Source organism: Centruroides vittatus, unplaced genomic scaffold (assembly GCF_030686945.1).
Source record: "Centruroides vittatus isolate TY-2023 unplaced genomic scaffold, ASM3068694v2 contig_596, whole genome shotgun sequence".
NCBI lineage: Eukaryota > Metazoa > Arthropoda > Arachnida > Scorpiones > Buthidae > Centruroides > Centruroides vittatus.
In genome coordinates, this window is record NW_027122360.1 from 686,615 (window position 1) to 705,919 (window position 19,305).

General features: G+C 32.5%; 1 protein-coding gene across 1 annotated transcript in view; it reads right to left on the bottom strand.

The window, feature by feature from the left end:
• The window catches only part of LOC136979218 (myotubularin-related protein 10-B), a 36,776-nt gene extending 28,303 nt beyond the window's left edge, over positions 1–8,473 (bottom strand). Inside the window, exon 1 of the mRNA XM_067275159.1 lies at positions 8,198–8,473. Coding sequence (XP_067131260.1) covers positions 8,198–8,296 — 99 coding nt within the window. The 5' untranslated portion in view covers positions 8,297–8,473. The remainder of the gene's footprint in view (positions 1–8,197) is intronic.
• Positions 8,474–19,305: the final 10,832 nt, after the last annotated feature.

The following is a 19,305-nucleotide window of genomic DNA, read 5'->3' on the forward strand; positions in this document are numbered from 1 at the left end:
GCAAGCAGACACTGCTAATTAAGCTGCTTATCACCTAGACAAATTCATTATTATTCTACCGAGAGTTATAACTGTTTTTTAAGTTAAATTATATTATGATATAAACAACAACAATCAGTACTTTTACATTACCATGTTGAGTAACTACTTGATTTACAATTAATTAATAACAATTTTTTATATTGGTATTTAAAAATCAATACAGGAATTACCAACAGATGAAACTGCAAAAAATTTCTCAGCAAATTTAGAAATAACAGACTTTAAATATATATTATATATAAAACACTGTATATATGTATATGTATATATATATATATATATAGACATATACCTCCATCCATGTATGTTATGTCAAAGCTTAAATTTATATGAATGCTAATGTTCAAGAACACTTTAATTAATTCAGTGGTTTTCAATCTTTTTGAAGTTGGGGAACACTAATCTTTCACATTGTTTTCTGCAGAATACTTACAATACATCAGCTTTAAAGCAGGGGTGGCAAACCTTTTTAAAATCAAGTGCACTCAGTCTAGTAGATAACGACACTGGCATTTGCTACTTACATTCCCATACAAAAATTATTTTACATCGTATTTATTTTTCTTTTGCAACAATTTTTAATTATATATTTGTTTTTTGCGGAACACTTGAAGTGTCTTCACGGAGCACCCACGTTCCACGGACCACGGATTGAGAACCACTGCTTTACTTAATCTAAATAAATTATCAATTATTTTCAGTTAAAATATAAGATTACAGAATTGAATTGACATTAATTTAAACTTTTATAACTTTGAATCAAACATATATTGATGCTACTTTTCCTTGCTCGTATTTTAAGAAGTTATTCAAATCAATCACAATCATATCATTTTAGAATAAATATTTATGATGGCAATTTTGAAGATTGCTTATTAAGTCAGATAAATTAGCTGTGCTAAATATAGTTCTTAATAAATGAAACAGGGACTATAACACAAATGCTATTGAGTGACCATGTTACAGATTCTTTCATTGCTTTTTAATATCTATTACCTTCTCTCACCACTTGGCTACATCCATGCTACACTCGCTGATTCCACGAGGGCATGAAAAAAGGCTCAAATGATAGAGCTAAAATAAAATTTAAAAATACACAACCTAATTGAAAAATCATGAGATCCACCATATCGAGTTCAAATCCAGAAATCCTACCCTTGACCATCCTGTTAATGGATACCAGTAAGGGTGGTTGCATCGATATCATTAAATTTTATAGAAATGTTTGATTAAATTCGTGTTAGATTTCATTATCTCATTCAGTAGCATAATCAGGGAGAGGCCCAGGAGACCCAGCCTCTCCTTTGTAAATAAATTAATTAATTAAGAAAAATTAAGTAAGTACAGGAAAAATAATTTGAATGTTACAAATGTACAGTACTTAGATGTGTATATACAATACCTGAGTTTATTATTCATACACAGTGATAGAGGAATGAATGTAGGGCTCTCTCTTAATATTGGTTTACTAGATCATTATCCAAAACGAACAAAAATGACTATGTTCTGGTGTATTCTTAAAACTACTATCTTTTTCTAAGTTTGCATAAGAAACATTATTCAATGAATGAATACTTGTATAAAATCTGCATTATCTTGATGTTTAATGATACATATTTATAAAAAATGTTTTATCATTCAACATTTTGTTTTAAAATGCTTTTGGAATGATTATTTCAAATAAGTAAGAAACTATTCTTCTCATTTTTTCCAAACAGCCAAATATTGAATCAAAGAAGTTAAAATAAATACTGGATTGACTTAATAGAACTCAGAACTGCAGCTATGGATAAAAAATGATGGAAAAGAGTAATCTATGGAGATTCAATTTAAAAAGGGACAAAAAGATGATGATATCTATAGACTTATATCTAAAAGCAAAAAAGAATATGTGTATTTAAATAACATGCTGAGACTTTATAATTATAACATTTTAGAATCATCAGCATAAACATTTTTTTATTACGTGTTATATTCTTACTTAAAAATTTACATATATTTTCATTCTAGTGATAATGCAGCGAAAATATGATAACATCATTAATCATAATAATCATATCATACAAGTAATAGCATAAGTGCAACTGTAAATTTATATTAATTGAAAATCTTGTCTTAGAAAAATGGTAAAACTACTTTTTGAAAAATGTTTAATCAAATGCAAAATCAAAATAATTGGTGTAACTACTCTGTATTCTAGAATAAGAAAAACTATGCATTACAACTGAATAAAAACTTTAAATAAAATTGCTTGCTCCAAGATTTTGGAAACAGATCAATATTTAAATGGATTTTCTTAAAATCTTGTGCAAAACAAAATATTCTAAAATGAAAGATGTTCATTTGTCAATAACCACTCCTCAAATACATCAGTATTTGATAAACCACTTCCTTTTGGATACTTTTGGTTTTCATGTATTAATTTTGAAATAACCACTCTCTAGATCCATGTTAGAAATCAAATATATCCTGACTGAATGATGATGTATCTCATTTATGCTGAATCAATTTCTTAATTATTCTATACTTCATAATAAATCAGATTAAGATAAAAATGCTACTTCAAATTTACTGGAGAAAATCAAGGTCTTGGAGCATCACCACAATATCCTGTTTTATCATATCCTTTATTACATCACTAACATTTGTCATTTTGCCAACAGCAGATGTCAACATTTTTGGAACAGATCAAATTTTCACTTAGTGAATAGTATTTTATTCAAAATTTTGGAGAAATTTAGAAAAAATTCATAAAGTCATAAACTCCATTATTTGCTGCTATATTTATCTAACTAGAGCTCTTTCCACATTATACAAACACTGATGGAAAGCTCATCTATCAGGCAAATAAAATAGAGTAGACTATAAAAGCAACCAAACTTAAATCAAATAACTGGAGCAAAAAATGATTTACTATTGCAAACATTTTCGACGCCCCTTCTGGGCTCTTCTTTGGAATTTTACGTAAATCCGTTGCAAGCTGTTCATTCAATTTTTGAGTTTCATTTAGAAGGCATTCAATTTCTGATTCAAAATGTGCACACATTCCAAGATATTCAAATATCGGATAATAGTATGAAATTCTAAATGCGCACAAGTTTCAATTAAAACCATTAAAAAACCAATAAAAAATCAAATGTTATCGTCCATTAGGACTTACTATGCCGTGGAAAGCGACATTTCTTCTTTAAAATTAATGCATGTGGATTTGCAACTCGCCTTAAATATTTCCATTGCCTCCAACCCTTTGAGGTGATCATGATGCAGGGTGGTAAGGATGATATGTGCTTTGTTAAAGTTAGCTGTGATGTCTGGGTCCGTCGCATAAGTTGAAAGGGCTGTTGTGCATTTATTGTGTAGTATGTCTGACTTACGCTCCTTTAATTTTACCGCTAACAAACATTTGGTGGAACCAACATATACCATATCTCTTTCGCATCTGCCATCTCTTAGCGGGACACCGTAGATCCCCGGTAATCTGTCGGCTTGGGATGGTCTTTTTCATTCCTTAGTGTGCTGTAAATGGACAGAGACCTCCTGTACGCTATATTGATCTCACATTTCTTGGCAATTGCATTATATATTGATTTTAAATCCGGGTTATAAGTGAGGGAGATCCTCTTCCTATCATCTTCCTTTTCATTGTTCGGTATTTCCATCCCACTAGATGCTACTTCATGCATATGTAGTTTTCACATTTGCCTTTCTGTTTTGAGCAAACACTCAAAAATTAATACTATTTAAAAAAAATTTTTTCAACTCTGATAATTAATACTTATTTAGAAATCAGTTTAATTTTGCTATGATGTAATTTATAATGCAGCATCAATCCTGTGCACTAATTACAGTAGGTTCAAATTATTGTATAATCATTTTGAGACTTGAAAAAAAAAATTAACATATTTAAAATAATGTTATCATATCTATGTAAATTAATTATTATTCAAAACAAATGATGAAAAGTTTGGCATCTTTTAAAAATTATTTAAATGTTTATATTTTTAAATACACCTGTGATCAAAATGTATTGGAAGTGGTTCAATAAAATGTAAGATGTTAATTTATTCATTAAAATTTATTTTGTTTCTTCAAAATAATCCTCTCCCACTGTAAAGCATTTATGCCAACATTTTTTCCAATCTTCAAAACATTCTTTAAAATAGTTTTCATAAAATCGCTTCAGGACTTGCAGCAAATTTTGTTTTATGGCATCAATTGACTCAAAATGGTGACCACCAAGCAGAAATTTTAGTCAAGAAAACAGGAAAAAGTCACATGGTGTCAAATCAGGTGAATACAGAGCTTGCGAAACTGTATTTGTTGAATTTTTGGCCAAAAATTCACAAACAACAAAAGGTATTGTAGGCAGGTGCAAAATCCAGGAGTTTTCTCACTGCAAATTGGGTCTTTTTCTATGAATCACTTCACACAAATGACACAAAATGCTCAAATTATATTCTTTGTTGACAGTTTGGCCAGTTGAAAGAAATCTGTGATGCACAATACCATGACAATCTAAGAAAACAGTCAACATGACCTTTATTTTTAACTGACTTTGATGTGGTCTTTTTGGTCTCACTTCACCTTTCAAGCACCATTCACTTGATTGTTGAGCTGTTTTGATGTCAAAAGTGTAATTCATGTTTCATCACCCATAATGATGTATTTTAAGAAAGATTTGCCTTGAGAAAGCATATCCAACACATTTTTGGAAAAAATTAAACATTTTCAAGATGATTCAAGAAGTGATGTGCCACAAACCGAAATGATCTTTTACAACTGTTTGACAAAATCCAAACAATACTGGAGCATATTCAATAATGTCCCTAATTGTTAAATGATGATCATTGAGCACCAAATCTCTGACTTGAGCAACATGTTCATCAGTTGAAGCGGATGGTCTACCAGAGCACTTTCTTCTTCGATGCATTATCTGCCTTCCTCACCACTTAAAAACTCTTATTTTTGATAGATTATTGTCACCAAAGGCTTTTTGCAACATTTCCAACATTTTTGTAGCAGTAATTCCACTACAAAAACAAAATTTAATGTATATTCTTTACTTAATTACACTCAACATTTTGAAAAATTGCCAGCATAAAAATTCACACAAAACAAGCATTTAATAAGGATTGTTTCTAGATGTCAACAAAAGTCATACCAAACAACAAAAGCACCATCTTGCACATGTGCACTTTAAACGAATTATTCCAGATACTTTTTGATCACTGTAATACCGTATTTTACGGACTATAAGACGCACTTTTTTCTTTGAAAAATTGCCTCCAAAATTCAGGTGCGTCTTATAGTCCGTAGCGTCTTATAGGCATTTTTGTTTTAAAAAATTGCTTAAAAGTTAAAGTGTGTCTTATAGTCCGTAGCGTCTTATAATCCGTAAAATACGGTATTTGTTAAATTTATATCAACAACTATTGTGGAAATTAAACTTATTGAAATTAATTTATTAAATTTAAAAAATAATTTTTTTTCTTTTTAAAATGTAAAAGGTGTATCATTTCTACTAATTTAGATCAAACAATAATAATTATAATTTCTGTTCACATCACTTCAACTTTACATAAAGAAACTGATGGTATGATACGATGACATTAAGCTAAAAATTTAATTATTAAAAATTATAAAATAAAATATAAATATATTTTCTGTAATTTACAAAACATTTAAGATCTTTACAAATAAAAAATGATACACATACAGTACTATAGCAACACATATTGTAACAAACTATTGTATATACTTATTCTTAAAATAGATTTGTATGTTTTAGTATATTTCAATACAATTGCGATATTTATAATTTCTTTTGTCAGCTACAGTTTAAGAAGTTGCAATTCTATTTGTATGATCTATGTAGAAAAACATGTAATTTTCCTCTAATAGATAAAATTATACTACTGAGGAAGAAACATCTTTAGTGAGTAATTTGAATATAGCACAAAACATCATATCAATCAATAATTTGCATTAATCATAAATAGCTTACTGCATATATTAATCTATTTATTCTTCATCCACTTCCAAAAGTTAGCTGTTCTATAATTTTTAGTAAAAACTGAAATTTTAGATTTATGATTGCTTGTTGCTTTAATATCTCAATAATATTACTTTTTTCTTAGTTTGGTTTATATTTTGGAAATAATTATTTCTAATATAAAAGTAAAACCTCTGAAATATTTTAAATATTTTGAAATTAAACAAATAATAAATTAAATAAATAAGCAAATATATGTAATTGAGTACAACATTTTCCTCAAACAAGCATATATCTAGATAATATAAAGAAACATTTAAATCTCGTAGAGCCTAGAACAGTGATATTCAAGCTATTTCACCAAAATTTGAATTTTTAGTACTTGTGAAGGTCTAGGGTAGCCAGATTTCTATAACTGGATTAAAGGACACTTAAAAATGATTAATGCCATCACTCTCCAACTTTCACTCCAACATCCCACCCAAAAAATGTAAAATTGAAAGACTTTTTAGTTAATAACCATTCTGTTCATAATTTTTAGAATTCTTATCTTATAAATTATAGTTTTCATATTGATGATTAGTACAGTATTTGTAAACTTTAATTTAGAATTTAAAACATTTACTGGTAAACTAGAGCTTTCCATAGAGAAGGTTATGGATTAATATAATGATAGGAATATGCCTGTTTGAAAATCCATCAGAGTCATTGAAAAATTAAAATAAAGGACAAATCACATCCTCTCTCATTTCAATAAAGGACAAGGAGAGTTTTGATAAAATAAAGAACTGTCTTTTCAAATAAAGCTTACAAGCAACCCGTAGCCCGCAAAGACCCAATAAGCAGTTTCCAAAGCTTCGGCCACGTAATTTTGTTTTCCAGTTTTCTGCTTCAAGATTTTATGCAACCCTAATTCAGCCGATATTCACGACGAAGAACATTTAAACTCGATCAGTGAAAAGATGATATGTAAACTAGTAACATGTAGTTTATTCTCATTAGCATATATTATTTTATAACCTAACGTATCGGCAGTTAAGAACTACGTCGGTACAGAGTTGTAAGCTTAAAACCCGCCGAGTAAGAGAAAACGCACGCATTCCACCAGAAGTACACGAAGTTCACCAGCGGTCTACATCCCGAAAAGGGTCACTCGAAGTTAGGACATCTCGGCACTAAAAATCACAAATAGTTACAAAAAGCATATAGATTAAGTTACAAGTTATACAAGTGGTAAAAAATGGTATAAAAATCATACAAGTTATGATTTTTTGTGCCTAGATGTCCTAACTCTATGCACCATTGCTCTAGGATCTATAATTCTTTTTAGGTTTTTCTTGTATAAGAATGGCCTACAATCAGGGCAGTTGAAAGAAGGAAGTTGAAATTTTTCACCAGGTCCAGAGAAAACTTAAGGCCCAGCAGTGGTTCTTCACCTTATAAATTTATTTTCCGTTAACGAAAATAACATTAATTATTTAAACTGCTTATTATTATTAATTTGGTACATTTCATCCATTCAAAAAAAGGGCATTATATATTAATAACAAACGGCCACGTACGCCTAGACGACTCTGCCCACGATCCTCGTAAGACGACGACGAGGCCCCACGCAGAGAACTTCGTTCAATTACGGTAAATATTTGAAAAAGGAAAATAATAAAGGATATTTATGTCAAAACACAACTAAGTATATTTTTTCATACTTTTTATCAATGATGATGCATTTTAGATACCTCTCTGAGTTTATTTTACAAACACGACAGTACAGAAAATTAAATTTTTCATGCAACTAATCGTTATTCTTCATTTTAAATCTATTATTTATACTTCACTGTAATTATTTCAATTCTCACTTAAATGAGTTATAACTAACTCATATAATATTAGACTCAACATTAAATAAATTGTACACAAGTTAATTGCAATTTCGGGTGCTTTTAAGTTTGAAAAATTAGGGATAATTATAAATATTTTCTGTGGCGATTTTCAAGAGCACTTTGTGTTTACATCAGTCATTTAAGTAATTTAAACATTGGCGTAATTAACTCTCTTCTCAATCCAAATTACTTTAGGTTTCAAGTTTAAATATAGAACAAAGTATTACAACATTGGCTCGACTTTGTCACGAGTAACGTTACGAAATTGAAAAGTTTCGCTTACTAAATTGGACGAGAACTCCGGATCTTCTTTTTGCTGCAAACCGAGATCAACATAAGTTTTAAAAGTTTGTCCTCTCTGCTTTAATCGCAACGAATTCATGTTTGTTTGTTATCTATCCGATGTCGGGACAGATCGTCGGCTCGTTAGCGTGCAGGAATTCGATTTTATGACTTAAAAGAAGCGGAACGTAGCAGAAAAGCATGGATGAATCGACTCGTCGGTCAATCAAACCAAGCAACGTACGCCATTTTATGACGAAAGAAGCGACACCTCCTCTCCTACCTCATTCTAACTTTTTCGGCCCCTTTTTTAAATTTATTAATATAACATTAAAATATAAAAATTATTATTAGATTTTATTATATATTTTTATAAATAAATTAATATACGTTTATTTCTATTTTTATTACGGTTTCCTTAATAGATTTGTTATTACGTAAAACACGATCGCTTCCCCTCCAAAGTTAAAAATTTGAGTGTTTTAAATATTCCTACAATTTATTTTTTTAAAACAGTTACAGTTTTGAATTTCGTCTTTTTTGTTGAATTGCGTTAATATTAGTTTTAAACCTACACGAACAGTCAATTGGCGCTAACCCTTCTCTCTAGCTTTTATGTAGCTGCACTAAGTATAGGTGTATGCTACAACTCGGGTTTCTTTTAGAGCCTTTGGGAAATACTGCCTTGCAGCATAAAAACTGCACATCGGCATTAAACATAGAGGGAGCAGCAGTGGCGTCCGCAGACTATAAAAAGGGGAAACAAGCTATAAAAGGGCATTTTACATACAGTACATTTTGCAAGAAGATACTTGTATATATTGTATATAAATGAGAATGTTTGTTTGTTTGCTATGCACTCGTAGGCCATTCGACCAATTGCTACGAAACTCGGCAGTTCCGTTAACATACTACTAATTTACATACATCACAAAATATTTATTGGATTTCTATACATCAATTAATTTTCGTCTACATTGGTTTGCGGGATAAACGCCTATAAAAACATAAGGTCAAGATACGATACCGTAATGCATCGCGGCAGTCGCACGTTGCGGCTTTTTTGGTGTGTACGGTGTTTCTAGAGCGAAGCTGGTTGTTTGTTTCTTTCGATCTCAATTAATTGAGATTTATTGTTATATGTATATTTAAATGATTTGGTGTTCAGCACTGAATTGTAAAAATTCGATACCAAAAATATATAAAGGCTCTAAGTAGGCCCAATAAAAAGCTATGTCAATGGTTCGTATAATAAAGTACGAGGACAAATTTTAGTTTTTAAACGCAGAATTACAGAAGAAATTTGGAGATATTTGTTAAAATATGAATATATTTAGTTTTCTATAGTCACACGCACTTTTGCATTACACAAACTGGAAACAGGAGCTCAGATGAAACATTTTTATAAATTAAAATCAGATCAAGAGAAAATAAAACCATTCTCACAAACTCTACATATTATGTAAAGTAAATCTTCAAAAGTGTTTGCAAGAGATAATAACTTCCTTCATTTAGAAACTTTCTCGTGCATATAAACTAAATTTAATTATTTTTATAGAGAATTAAATAAATATATTTATAAAAACTTATTAAACAGTAGACAAAAAATAGAAATATCTATTTCAATATTATTTATTGTTTCTTTTATAATAAAATAATTATTAAGCAACGATTATTCATAAGAATATGCAATTTGACTGTCACATTACTCTCAATTGTTATGAAATATTAAGTGACTGAAAGTTTTAATTTTAATTACTATATTTTATTTTAAGTAGTTGCTTCAATCGTTTACGAAGCGACACACGTGAATATGTAGCTTGAGAACTGCTATACTACCACTTCATAAACTCAGACCGTAACGATTGTAACGTGTGTTGCTACTTCCGATATTTTGTAGCATAAACTTTTTATACATCGTTTTTGTTTCAAAGTTATTTTTTTTCGCTATTTTCAGTAGAGCATCGATTATCCGACTCAATTGGGGACTGGGGTTGGTCGGATAACTGAAAAGTCGGATAACCGAAAAGTATGAAAAAATACATTATTAGTATAGTATATTAGGCCTGGTTTAAATACTAGCATCCCTTTCATGGTTCAGCCAGTGCTGCCAGCTAAAACATGGAAAAATTTAACAAAAATAATATTAAAGTAGCAAGACATAACCAAATATAGTAGCGCCACATCACTAGCGGACATTTGAATTTGCCGACTAGAACGCGGTCGGTTAATCGGGGGTCGGATAATCGACGCTCTACTGTATTTCTTTATAAATTTACATAGCGAAACATTACGTAACGTAAGAAACAAAATGTTTTTAACCGTAACGTACGACGAATTAAAATTTCTTATAATTTCATTGGCCGCCGCTATCTTGAAATTACAAGTTCGCTAGAAATTAAAAGTTATTTTTTCGCTATTTTCATAATTCTTGTAGAAATTTCTGTAGCGTAACGTGAAAAATGAAACATTTATTATCGTAAAGTTCGAGAGATTAGAATTTGTTATATTTCCAAATGGCCGCCGCCATCTTGAAATAGAAAGTCTGCTAGAAATAAAAAATTTCTTTTACGCTATTTCGATGTTTGTTGAATTAAAAATAATCAGGTATTTTTACTAAATCGGCTTTATCGTCACGCGAAACGCAACAATATCGGCAACAATACATTTTTCTCTTGTTTCATTTTCTTCGTTGTAAGTAAGCAATTTTCGAATTAGAAAGCAAGTTTCGCGATTTTTTCTCTATGTCTTGAAAATAATTGCTTCGGATATAAATGTGAGTAATATTCTTGCTAATTACACCATATGCTGTACAGATATTTTAATGTTTACGGTGGCAGCCTACCGCTCTGGGGGACTCGGGATCGAATCCGAACGGGTCGAATAATCCCCAGGAATTTTTCGGGGGGTGGTTCGTTCGGATATGTCGGGCCCCGTCCCTCACCACCCGGTCGCCCCATTGTGGGCCTGGCCGAACCCATAATGGCCTACTAAAAGAAGCCCTCTTAGTGCCCACAGGGCGAAAAGAGCTAAAAATAAAATATATATATTTTAATATAAATAGAGCTACAGGTTTAGAAATTTATCATCGAGTAATCATAAGGTTTTTCAAGTTAAGTAAGAGCACAGAACTAAGCGGCCGGATGGCCGAGCGGTAAAGGTGGCAGACTACCGCTCTTGGGGACCCGGGATCGAATCCGAACGGGTCGAGAAATCCCCAGGAATTTTTCGGGGGGTGGTCCGTTCAGATATGTCGGGCCCCGTCCCTCACCACCTGGTCGCCCCATTGTGGGCCTGGCCGAACCTATAATGGGCCTACTAAAAGAGGCCCTCTTAGTGCCCACAGGGCGGAAAGAGTTAAAAAAAAAAAAGAGCACAGAACTAAATTAAAAATATTTATTTAGAGATAAATTTCAATATTTTAAACTGATTTAGAATATTCCACAACCGTTTAATATATGCGTAACGTAACGTAACGTAACATTGCGTAACGTAAGTAAGGAAATATTTTTAATCGTAACGTACGACAGATTGAAATTTGTTCTATTTCCACTGGTCGTCGCCATCTTGAATTTAAAAGTTCGCTAGCAATTAAAAGTTATTTTTCTCGTTATTTTCATATAACTCTTGAAAATTTAAATAGCAAAACACTGAGTAACGTAAGAAACGAAATTCTGGTCCAATAGCGGACATTGCACAAACCCTTGAGTTTAAACGACAACTAAACCTACCAAAAAACATTTATTATTTAACGGCCATAAAAATTATAATTTTATTAGTAATGTTTCCAAAGTTAAGTTATTTTTCTGCGAAAAATTCGCTCTTCAGGAAACACGCGCTTTTTGTTCGATGAGCCGCTCCGCGACGAAAATAAACTTAAGCAATGGCGTCGACGAACGGTGCACATACGGTAAGTAATCCCACAATTTTTTGTTTACTGCATAGTTTATATGGATTATTTTTTAAAAAAAACTATACGTGAATTGGAAATGTTGAGTCAAATTAGTCTAGAATCGATTAATTTTGTGCAAGAAAATCATCACACAGCCGTTACTTCTAAACTGCACACGTGCCAGGCTTCGATTGGCTCATGTATCTAAGTGACACGTACAACACGAATTTATATAACACGGAACGTATCTACCGAATTATAGAAGAGTCTACTGTAATTTTAATGGCCACCGTTATCTTAGAATAGAAAGTTTGCAACAAATCAAGTACAGTCAAACCTGTTTTTATGCGGGGGATAGGGACCGAATTAAAAAAAACGCATTAAAAAAAATCTCACGAAACTTCACGAATGGCTGTAAATAATAGTTTTCGCAACACAATTAAAAAAATAATTTTTTTATGCGGTCAACAGGGACCGCATAAAAAAAGTCTCACATAGAAAATAACTCAAAACCGTACGAAATAGAATTTATTGACAACAGATGTCAGCACTTGACTGCATCGTCTGGTCTATCGTCTGTTTTACATATTTTTGTCCAGGTGGTGTTTTGTTGACTTAAAAAGTAAATTATTTCATTTTTCGCATATTCATGCAATAATATTACTATAATAAGTGCATTTATGCTATAATAAGTTTATTTAGCTATAATAAGTCAACGTAAGACATGACGAATCGCACGAGACTAGTCGCCAACTATACCGCACATATTAAAAATTCGCATTAAAAAAATCGCACAAATAAAAATCGCACATAAAAAGAGCGCATAAAAACAGGTTTGACTGTATATTTTATTTTTATATCGATGTTTCTTGTAATAATTTAATTAGCAAAACATTGCGTAACGTATAAAACAAAATATTTTCAATCGTAACGTTCGACAAATTATAATTTTTTATATTTTTAATTGCCGCTGCCATGTTGAAATTGAAAGTTCTCTAACAAATAAAAGTTATTTTTTTCTTTATTTCGTTATTTTCTGAATAAATATACATAGCGTAACATTACGTAACGTAACATACGAAACGTTTTTACCGTAACGTTCAACAGATTAAAATTCGTGATATTTTCAATGGCCGCCGCAATCTTGAAATATAATGTTCTCTAGAAATAAAAACTTATTTTTTATTTTATATCGATTATTTTTAAAAAAATTTAATTAGCGAAACATTGCGTAACGTAAGAAAAGAAATAATTTCAATCGTAACGTTCGACATATTAAAATTTATATTTCTAATAATTGCCGCCATCTTGAAATAGTAAGTTTTCTCGAATTTTTTTATTATAAAATAAAAGTATAAATAAAGTTGAAATAGATATAACTATTGTTTGCCTAATGTTTAATATATTTTTATAAATTTATTTAATAATTGGGGATACTATAGATTACTATCTATGGAATTTCGGGACTTTGAGTATATATCTGAACTGAGGGGACCGAGACGAGTTCAACGATACTCTACTTTTGGACCGGAGACGAAAAATAAAAAAGTTATCATACTTTTTTCGGCGATCGCGCGATGATAGGGAGTCGCGTCGCTCTCCGCTAAGTCGGCCTCGCTATCGCGATCGGAAGTCCCGTCGCTTGCCGTTAAAATTGCCTTTAGTAGACGTTTCCCCCTTTTTTTTACTTTGTTCAAGAACTACCGTGAATTGATCACTAGTTTAGCACATGGCGGCGTGTGGTGGCTCCCATACGAGAAATCAGTCGGGTCGCCATGTTCGCTGCCATAAGTAACATTAACCGAAATGGCGATCGCGCGATGATCGGAAGTCGCGTCGCTCTCTCTGCTCTCGTATCGCGTGTTTAACCCTCCGGGAGATGACCGTAGTCCGACGTCATGGTTTGCAGACTTTACCGCAAGATGGCAGTAATAGCAACTATGGTGCCGTATTCATGAGAGCATTAAAAAAGTATGGTAAGTGAAAAAGTATGATAACTTTTTTTATTTTTCGTCTCCGGTCCAAAAATAGGGTACCGTTGAACTCGTCTCGGTCCCCTGAGTTCCAATATATAATCAAAGTCCTGAAATTCCATAGATAGTAATCTATAGTACACCCTAATAATTTTCATATAATAATAAATAAAATTGTTACATGGGCAAGAGAAAATTTTTAAATAGAGTAAGATATTAGCTACTGCAAGTACTTTAAAGAGTTTAAATTATATAGCATGTAAAAAGCCCTCTTTCGGTTGTTCCGACATGGAAAAATAAGTTTTAAAAAATAAAAATCATTAAAACGAAAATAAATTAATAAATATGCATTGAATAAAAATAATCAAGTATTTTTACTAAATCGGCTTGATCGTCCGCGATACGCAACAATATCGTCAACAATAGATTTTTCCATTGTTTTACTTTTTTTGTTGTAAGTGGGCGATTTTTTGCTTCATTTCTTGAGAATAATTGCTTCGGATATAAACGTGAGTAATATTTTGGCAAATTACACAATATACTGTACAAATATTTTGATAAAAATAGAATTACCGATCTAGAAATTTATCATTGAGTAATCGTAAGGTTTTTCAAGTTGAGTAAGAGCACAGAACTAGAATAAGAATATCCATTTAAAGATAAATTTCAATATTTTAAACTGATTTGTAATATTCCAAAACCGTTTAAAATATAAACTTTTATTTTGCATTATAATTTTTTTATTTCTTATTAAGGCGATTGGCTTTATTGAAAATTTCCTGCAGTTGTCTGTGTATATTCTCATGTTGAGTCTTACTGTCAAATCTGCATTAACTATTCTTATGGATCAACTTTCAATAGTTTCCTTTATTTGAATGTTATTTTTGGGCGTTTATTAATGAAACCAAGTTTAAAAAGTAATGTGTTTGGTAACGATCCACCGTGTAACAGAGCTTTAGTTACACTGCTGCCACTCGAACGCCATCTGGCGGCGTCCCAAACTAATAGTATTTTTTATGTTTCGTTGTGTTTTACGGCATGTAGGAATTATGCACGAACCTCACATGTACATAAATATTTGAAAATAATTTTTAAATAAAATCAATATAAACATAATAGTATAATAGAAACGAGAAAAAAATTAAATAAAAAAGAGATTCCACACACGAAAGCGAACCCACAACGTCAGGCCTGAAACCTGAAGTTGGACGACCCCGCTCCTACGAGCCACTGGCCAGTCGAAAAAAAAGCGACAGTTTGAGCTATTTAAGTGATTGTCCGATTTTCAAGTTTTAGTTTTCGGCGTCGCATTTTATACGTGGCACCTGTCAGTCATCAAGGATGCAAAATAACCTAATCGAGTTTGATCCAAATAAATGACCTCGACGTCAAACCTTTTTACATATCATTTATAAAAAAATTTTTTTAAATATTACTTCTGTTTTTTAAATTTTAAAGTGTGTTTCGATCCACAAACAACATACTATAACATTTATTGTTTAATAAGTTACATAATCTTGTTATACAACCTGTCAGCAAACTAAAACTTTACCACAAACAGTCTACAGACTAGTACTGATCTGAGATCCATGTGTTAATGTAATTCAAACGGAGTTAATTAAAACTACTTTAATGATGCATACTGAAAACATTTTATAATAAGTATTTAATATTAAAGTAGTTTATATACTAGATTTTTGATTTCATCTAACAATATAAAATATTTAAAAGAAATCTCTATTACTATATCTCTAACTGCACTACTATAATACATCAAAATTCAAAAACCTTTAAAATGCAGTCTATTTTGTTTACGTACCAAACGTTTTCGGTCAAATTAACTGACCTTCAGGATCGAACAAAAAATTTAATTTGCCAAACGGGAAGTCTACAACGTTTTTTAAAAACCTAAAATCTTCGCCTATTCGATTGCGCAAGTCCATTTGTTCTTTTATACTTGCAAGGCCGCCGCCCTCCGTGCCGAAGCGATTTTATACGATTCTCGAAAATTTATAGTTTATCCTTTTTCACTGTACTTATAAATGTGCCAGGCCTCTGCATATTTTAGATGCCGTCTATTTGCAATCTTTTGTATAACTTCAGCATTGCCCCATTTGATTGAAACCTCCGTTGGATCTGCAATCGCGTAGTTTGCCAAAGCCGTGACTGGCTGTTTATATCTTATATTTTTTTCGTGCTCTTTCAATCCTTCAGTTAACGATCGTTTTGTGGCTCCTATATAATGTAATTCCTTTTGCAGTCTCTTATCATGCAACGGTATTCTGTATACCTCTGGAACCAGGCTCCTGTCTAAGGGTGTTTTGTCATTTTTTTTAACATCTGAAATATTGTTGGGTTCCTCTTATAAGCTATTTTCTTATTGTTCGCTATTCCTATTTTGTCGTAGATGCTACTTAACTGTGCCATGTACTGTACTCCATTATGGTGAATTCCTCTTCTTTTCTCTTATCATTAATCTTTAATAAATTGGATCCAATTTATTAGAGATATAAACAGCAATAGTTATGGTCTGGAACCAGCGTCGTAACTAGTCTTTTATGCGCCCGGTGCGAGCTTCTGTAACTACACCCCAAAACTACGATATAAAACTTGGTCCAGGTCATTTCTACGCCCCCCCAGGGTCTGCTCCCTGTGCCTGGGCACCGCTGGCACTGCCCTAGTTACGGCACTGATTGGAACTAGAACTAGAACAGCAAAACCATAAAAGGGTACATTTCTTAGATATACTGTAGAAGTAGAAATAGAAGAAGGGCAAATCGCTATCAAGGTATTTAGAAAGCCGACGTACAGTACGTTCCGGAGTTGATACCACGGGCCTCCCATGACCCACTAAGCTACAAACTAGCAGCATTTAGAGCACTGATTAAAAGAGCATATACGCATTGTAGCCAGGTTCATGACACACGAAAAGAAGTTGAATACATAGCGAAGCTAGCAAGGGAGGTAGGACTAAGTAAAGTAAAATAAAAGCCTTAATACAGGAAGCAGAAAAAGGAGACAAGGAGATTAATGATAAGAGAAAAGAAGAGGAATTCACCATAATGGAGTACAGTACATGGCACAGTTAAGTAGCATCTACAACAAAATAGGAATAGCGAACAATAAGAAAATAGCTTATAAGAGGAACCCAACAATATTTCAGATGTTAAAAAAAATGACAAAACACCCTTAGACAGGAGCCTGGTTCCAGAGGTATACAGAATACCGTTGCATGATAAGAGGCTGCAAAAGGAATTACATTATATAGGAGCCACAAAACGATCGTTAACTGAAGGATTGAAAGAGCACGAAAGAAATATAAGATATAAACAGCCAGTCACGGCTTTGGCAAACTACGCGATTGCAGATCCAACGGAGGTTTCAATCAAATGGGGCAATGCTGAAGTTATACAAAAGATTGCAAATAGACGGCATCTAAAATATGCAGAGGCCTGGCACATTTATAAGTACAGTGAAAAAGGATAAACTATAAATTTTCGAGAATCGTATAAAATCGCTTCGGCACGGAGGGCGGCGGCCTTGCAAGTATAAAAGAACAAATGGACTTGCGCAATCGAATAGGCGAAGATTTTAGGTTTTTAAAAAACGTTGTAGACTTCCCGTTTGGCAAATTAAATTTTTTGTTCGATCCTGAAGGTCAGTTAATTTGACCGAAAACGTTTGGTACGTAAACAAAATAGACTGCATTTTAAAGGTTTTTGAGTTTTTTGAAATCTCTATTAGTAACCCGATACTGTAGTTTCCAATTTCATTAAAACTGTTACCTCAGAAAATGCAACACGTTCACACTGAATGACAGTATGTGCAAAAATAATATTATTTGTATCAAAATATAAATTTATAAAATCAATAACAATTATAAAATAAGCACTAAATTTCAGTCGAAGTTTTCTTATTGAATATATTCAAGCAATATTGTTCCTGATAAAAGAAAACATCAACTAGAAGAGGAACATAATTTTCTGTCGGTTTTAAGCATGTAATCATTTATTATATGTAATATCATAAACTTCACACAGCAGGAATCTTTACAATAATTAACATTATAATAATTTAATTAATATAAATAAGTTGTTTTTGAAAAATAAATGATTAGTGAATATTTATTATGATATCATGTGGATTTTTTGATAAATATATATTTTTTAATTCTGAAAAAGCCATGTTTAATGTCCTAAAAACATTTGCTAAACAAAAGCTGCACTTAATGTTATTGGAGGCCGGATGGCCGAGCGGTCAAGGTGGCAGCCTACCGCTCTGGGGGACCCGGGATCGAATCCAAACGGGTCGAATAATCCCCAGGAATTTTTCGGGGGTGGTCCGTTCGGATATGTCGGGCCCCGTCCCTCACCACCCGGTCGCCCCATTGTGGGCCTGGCCGAACCCATAATGGGCCTACTAAAAGAGGCCCTCTTAGTGCCCATAGGGCGAAAAGAGTTTTAAAAAAGAGGTAATTCTCTTTCTCTCGGTGTTTTTCTTTTTAATTGCAGATGGGGAGGATTTGGAACATCAAAAAGGCTGAGAATGCATTCCATTTCAATAATTTTCTTCAACCCGCTCTTTTAAGTTCAAATTGTGACTTCTCAAAATGTATCTAAAAGATTTAGTTACGTTACATTACAAAAGTTATTTAAACACTTTGTAAATTTATATTTTCGACATTATTTTATCCACTAACCTCAATCAACCTCGAATTCTCAAAAAATTGGTTTCCATTATCTCTTCTGCAATATTGACGCCATTAACCTCTCCTGGCTTTGTCAGCGGAAAAACGAAACAATCTTAGGCCAGGAACACACATGCGTAAAATCTAGTATAAAACAGAAAGCGTAAAAATTTTTTTGAAATTTTGGCTGAAACAGAACTGAAAAAAGAGTAGAGCATGTCTCTGCTTTTTACGCTGTAGAATTTTTACGCCAAAATTCTTCCAATAAAGAGAAGTATTTTCTGCGACGTCAAAGTAGACACGTGGTTTTTATTCTAATAATGGCAGCAATGAGAGTTAACCCTGTAATTGTTAAGGCCGGATGGCCGAGCGGTCAAGGTGGCAGCCTACCGCTCTGGGGGACCCGGGATCGAATCCGAACGGGTCGAATAATCCCCAGGAATTTTTCGGGGGGTGGTCCGTTCGGATATGTCGGGCCCCGTCCCTCACCACTCGGTTGCCCCATTGTGGGCCTGGCCGAACCCATAATGGGCCTACTAAAAGAGGCCCTCTTAGTG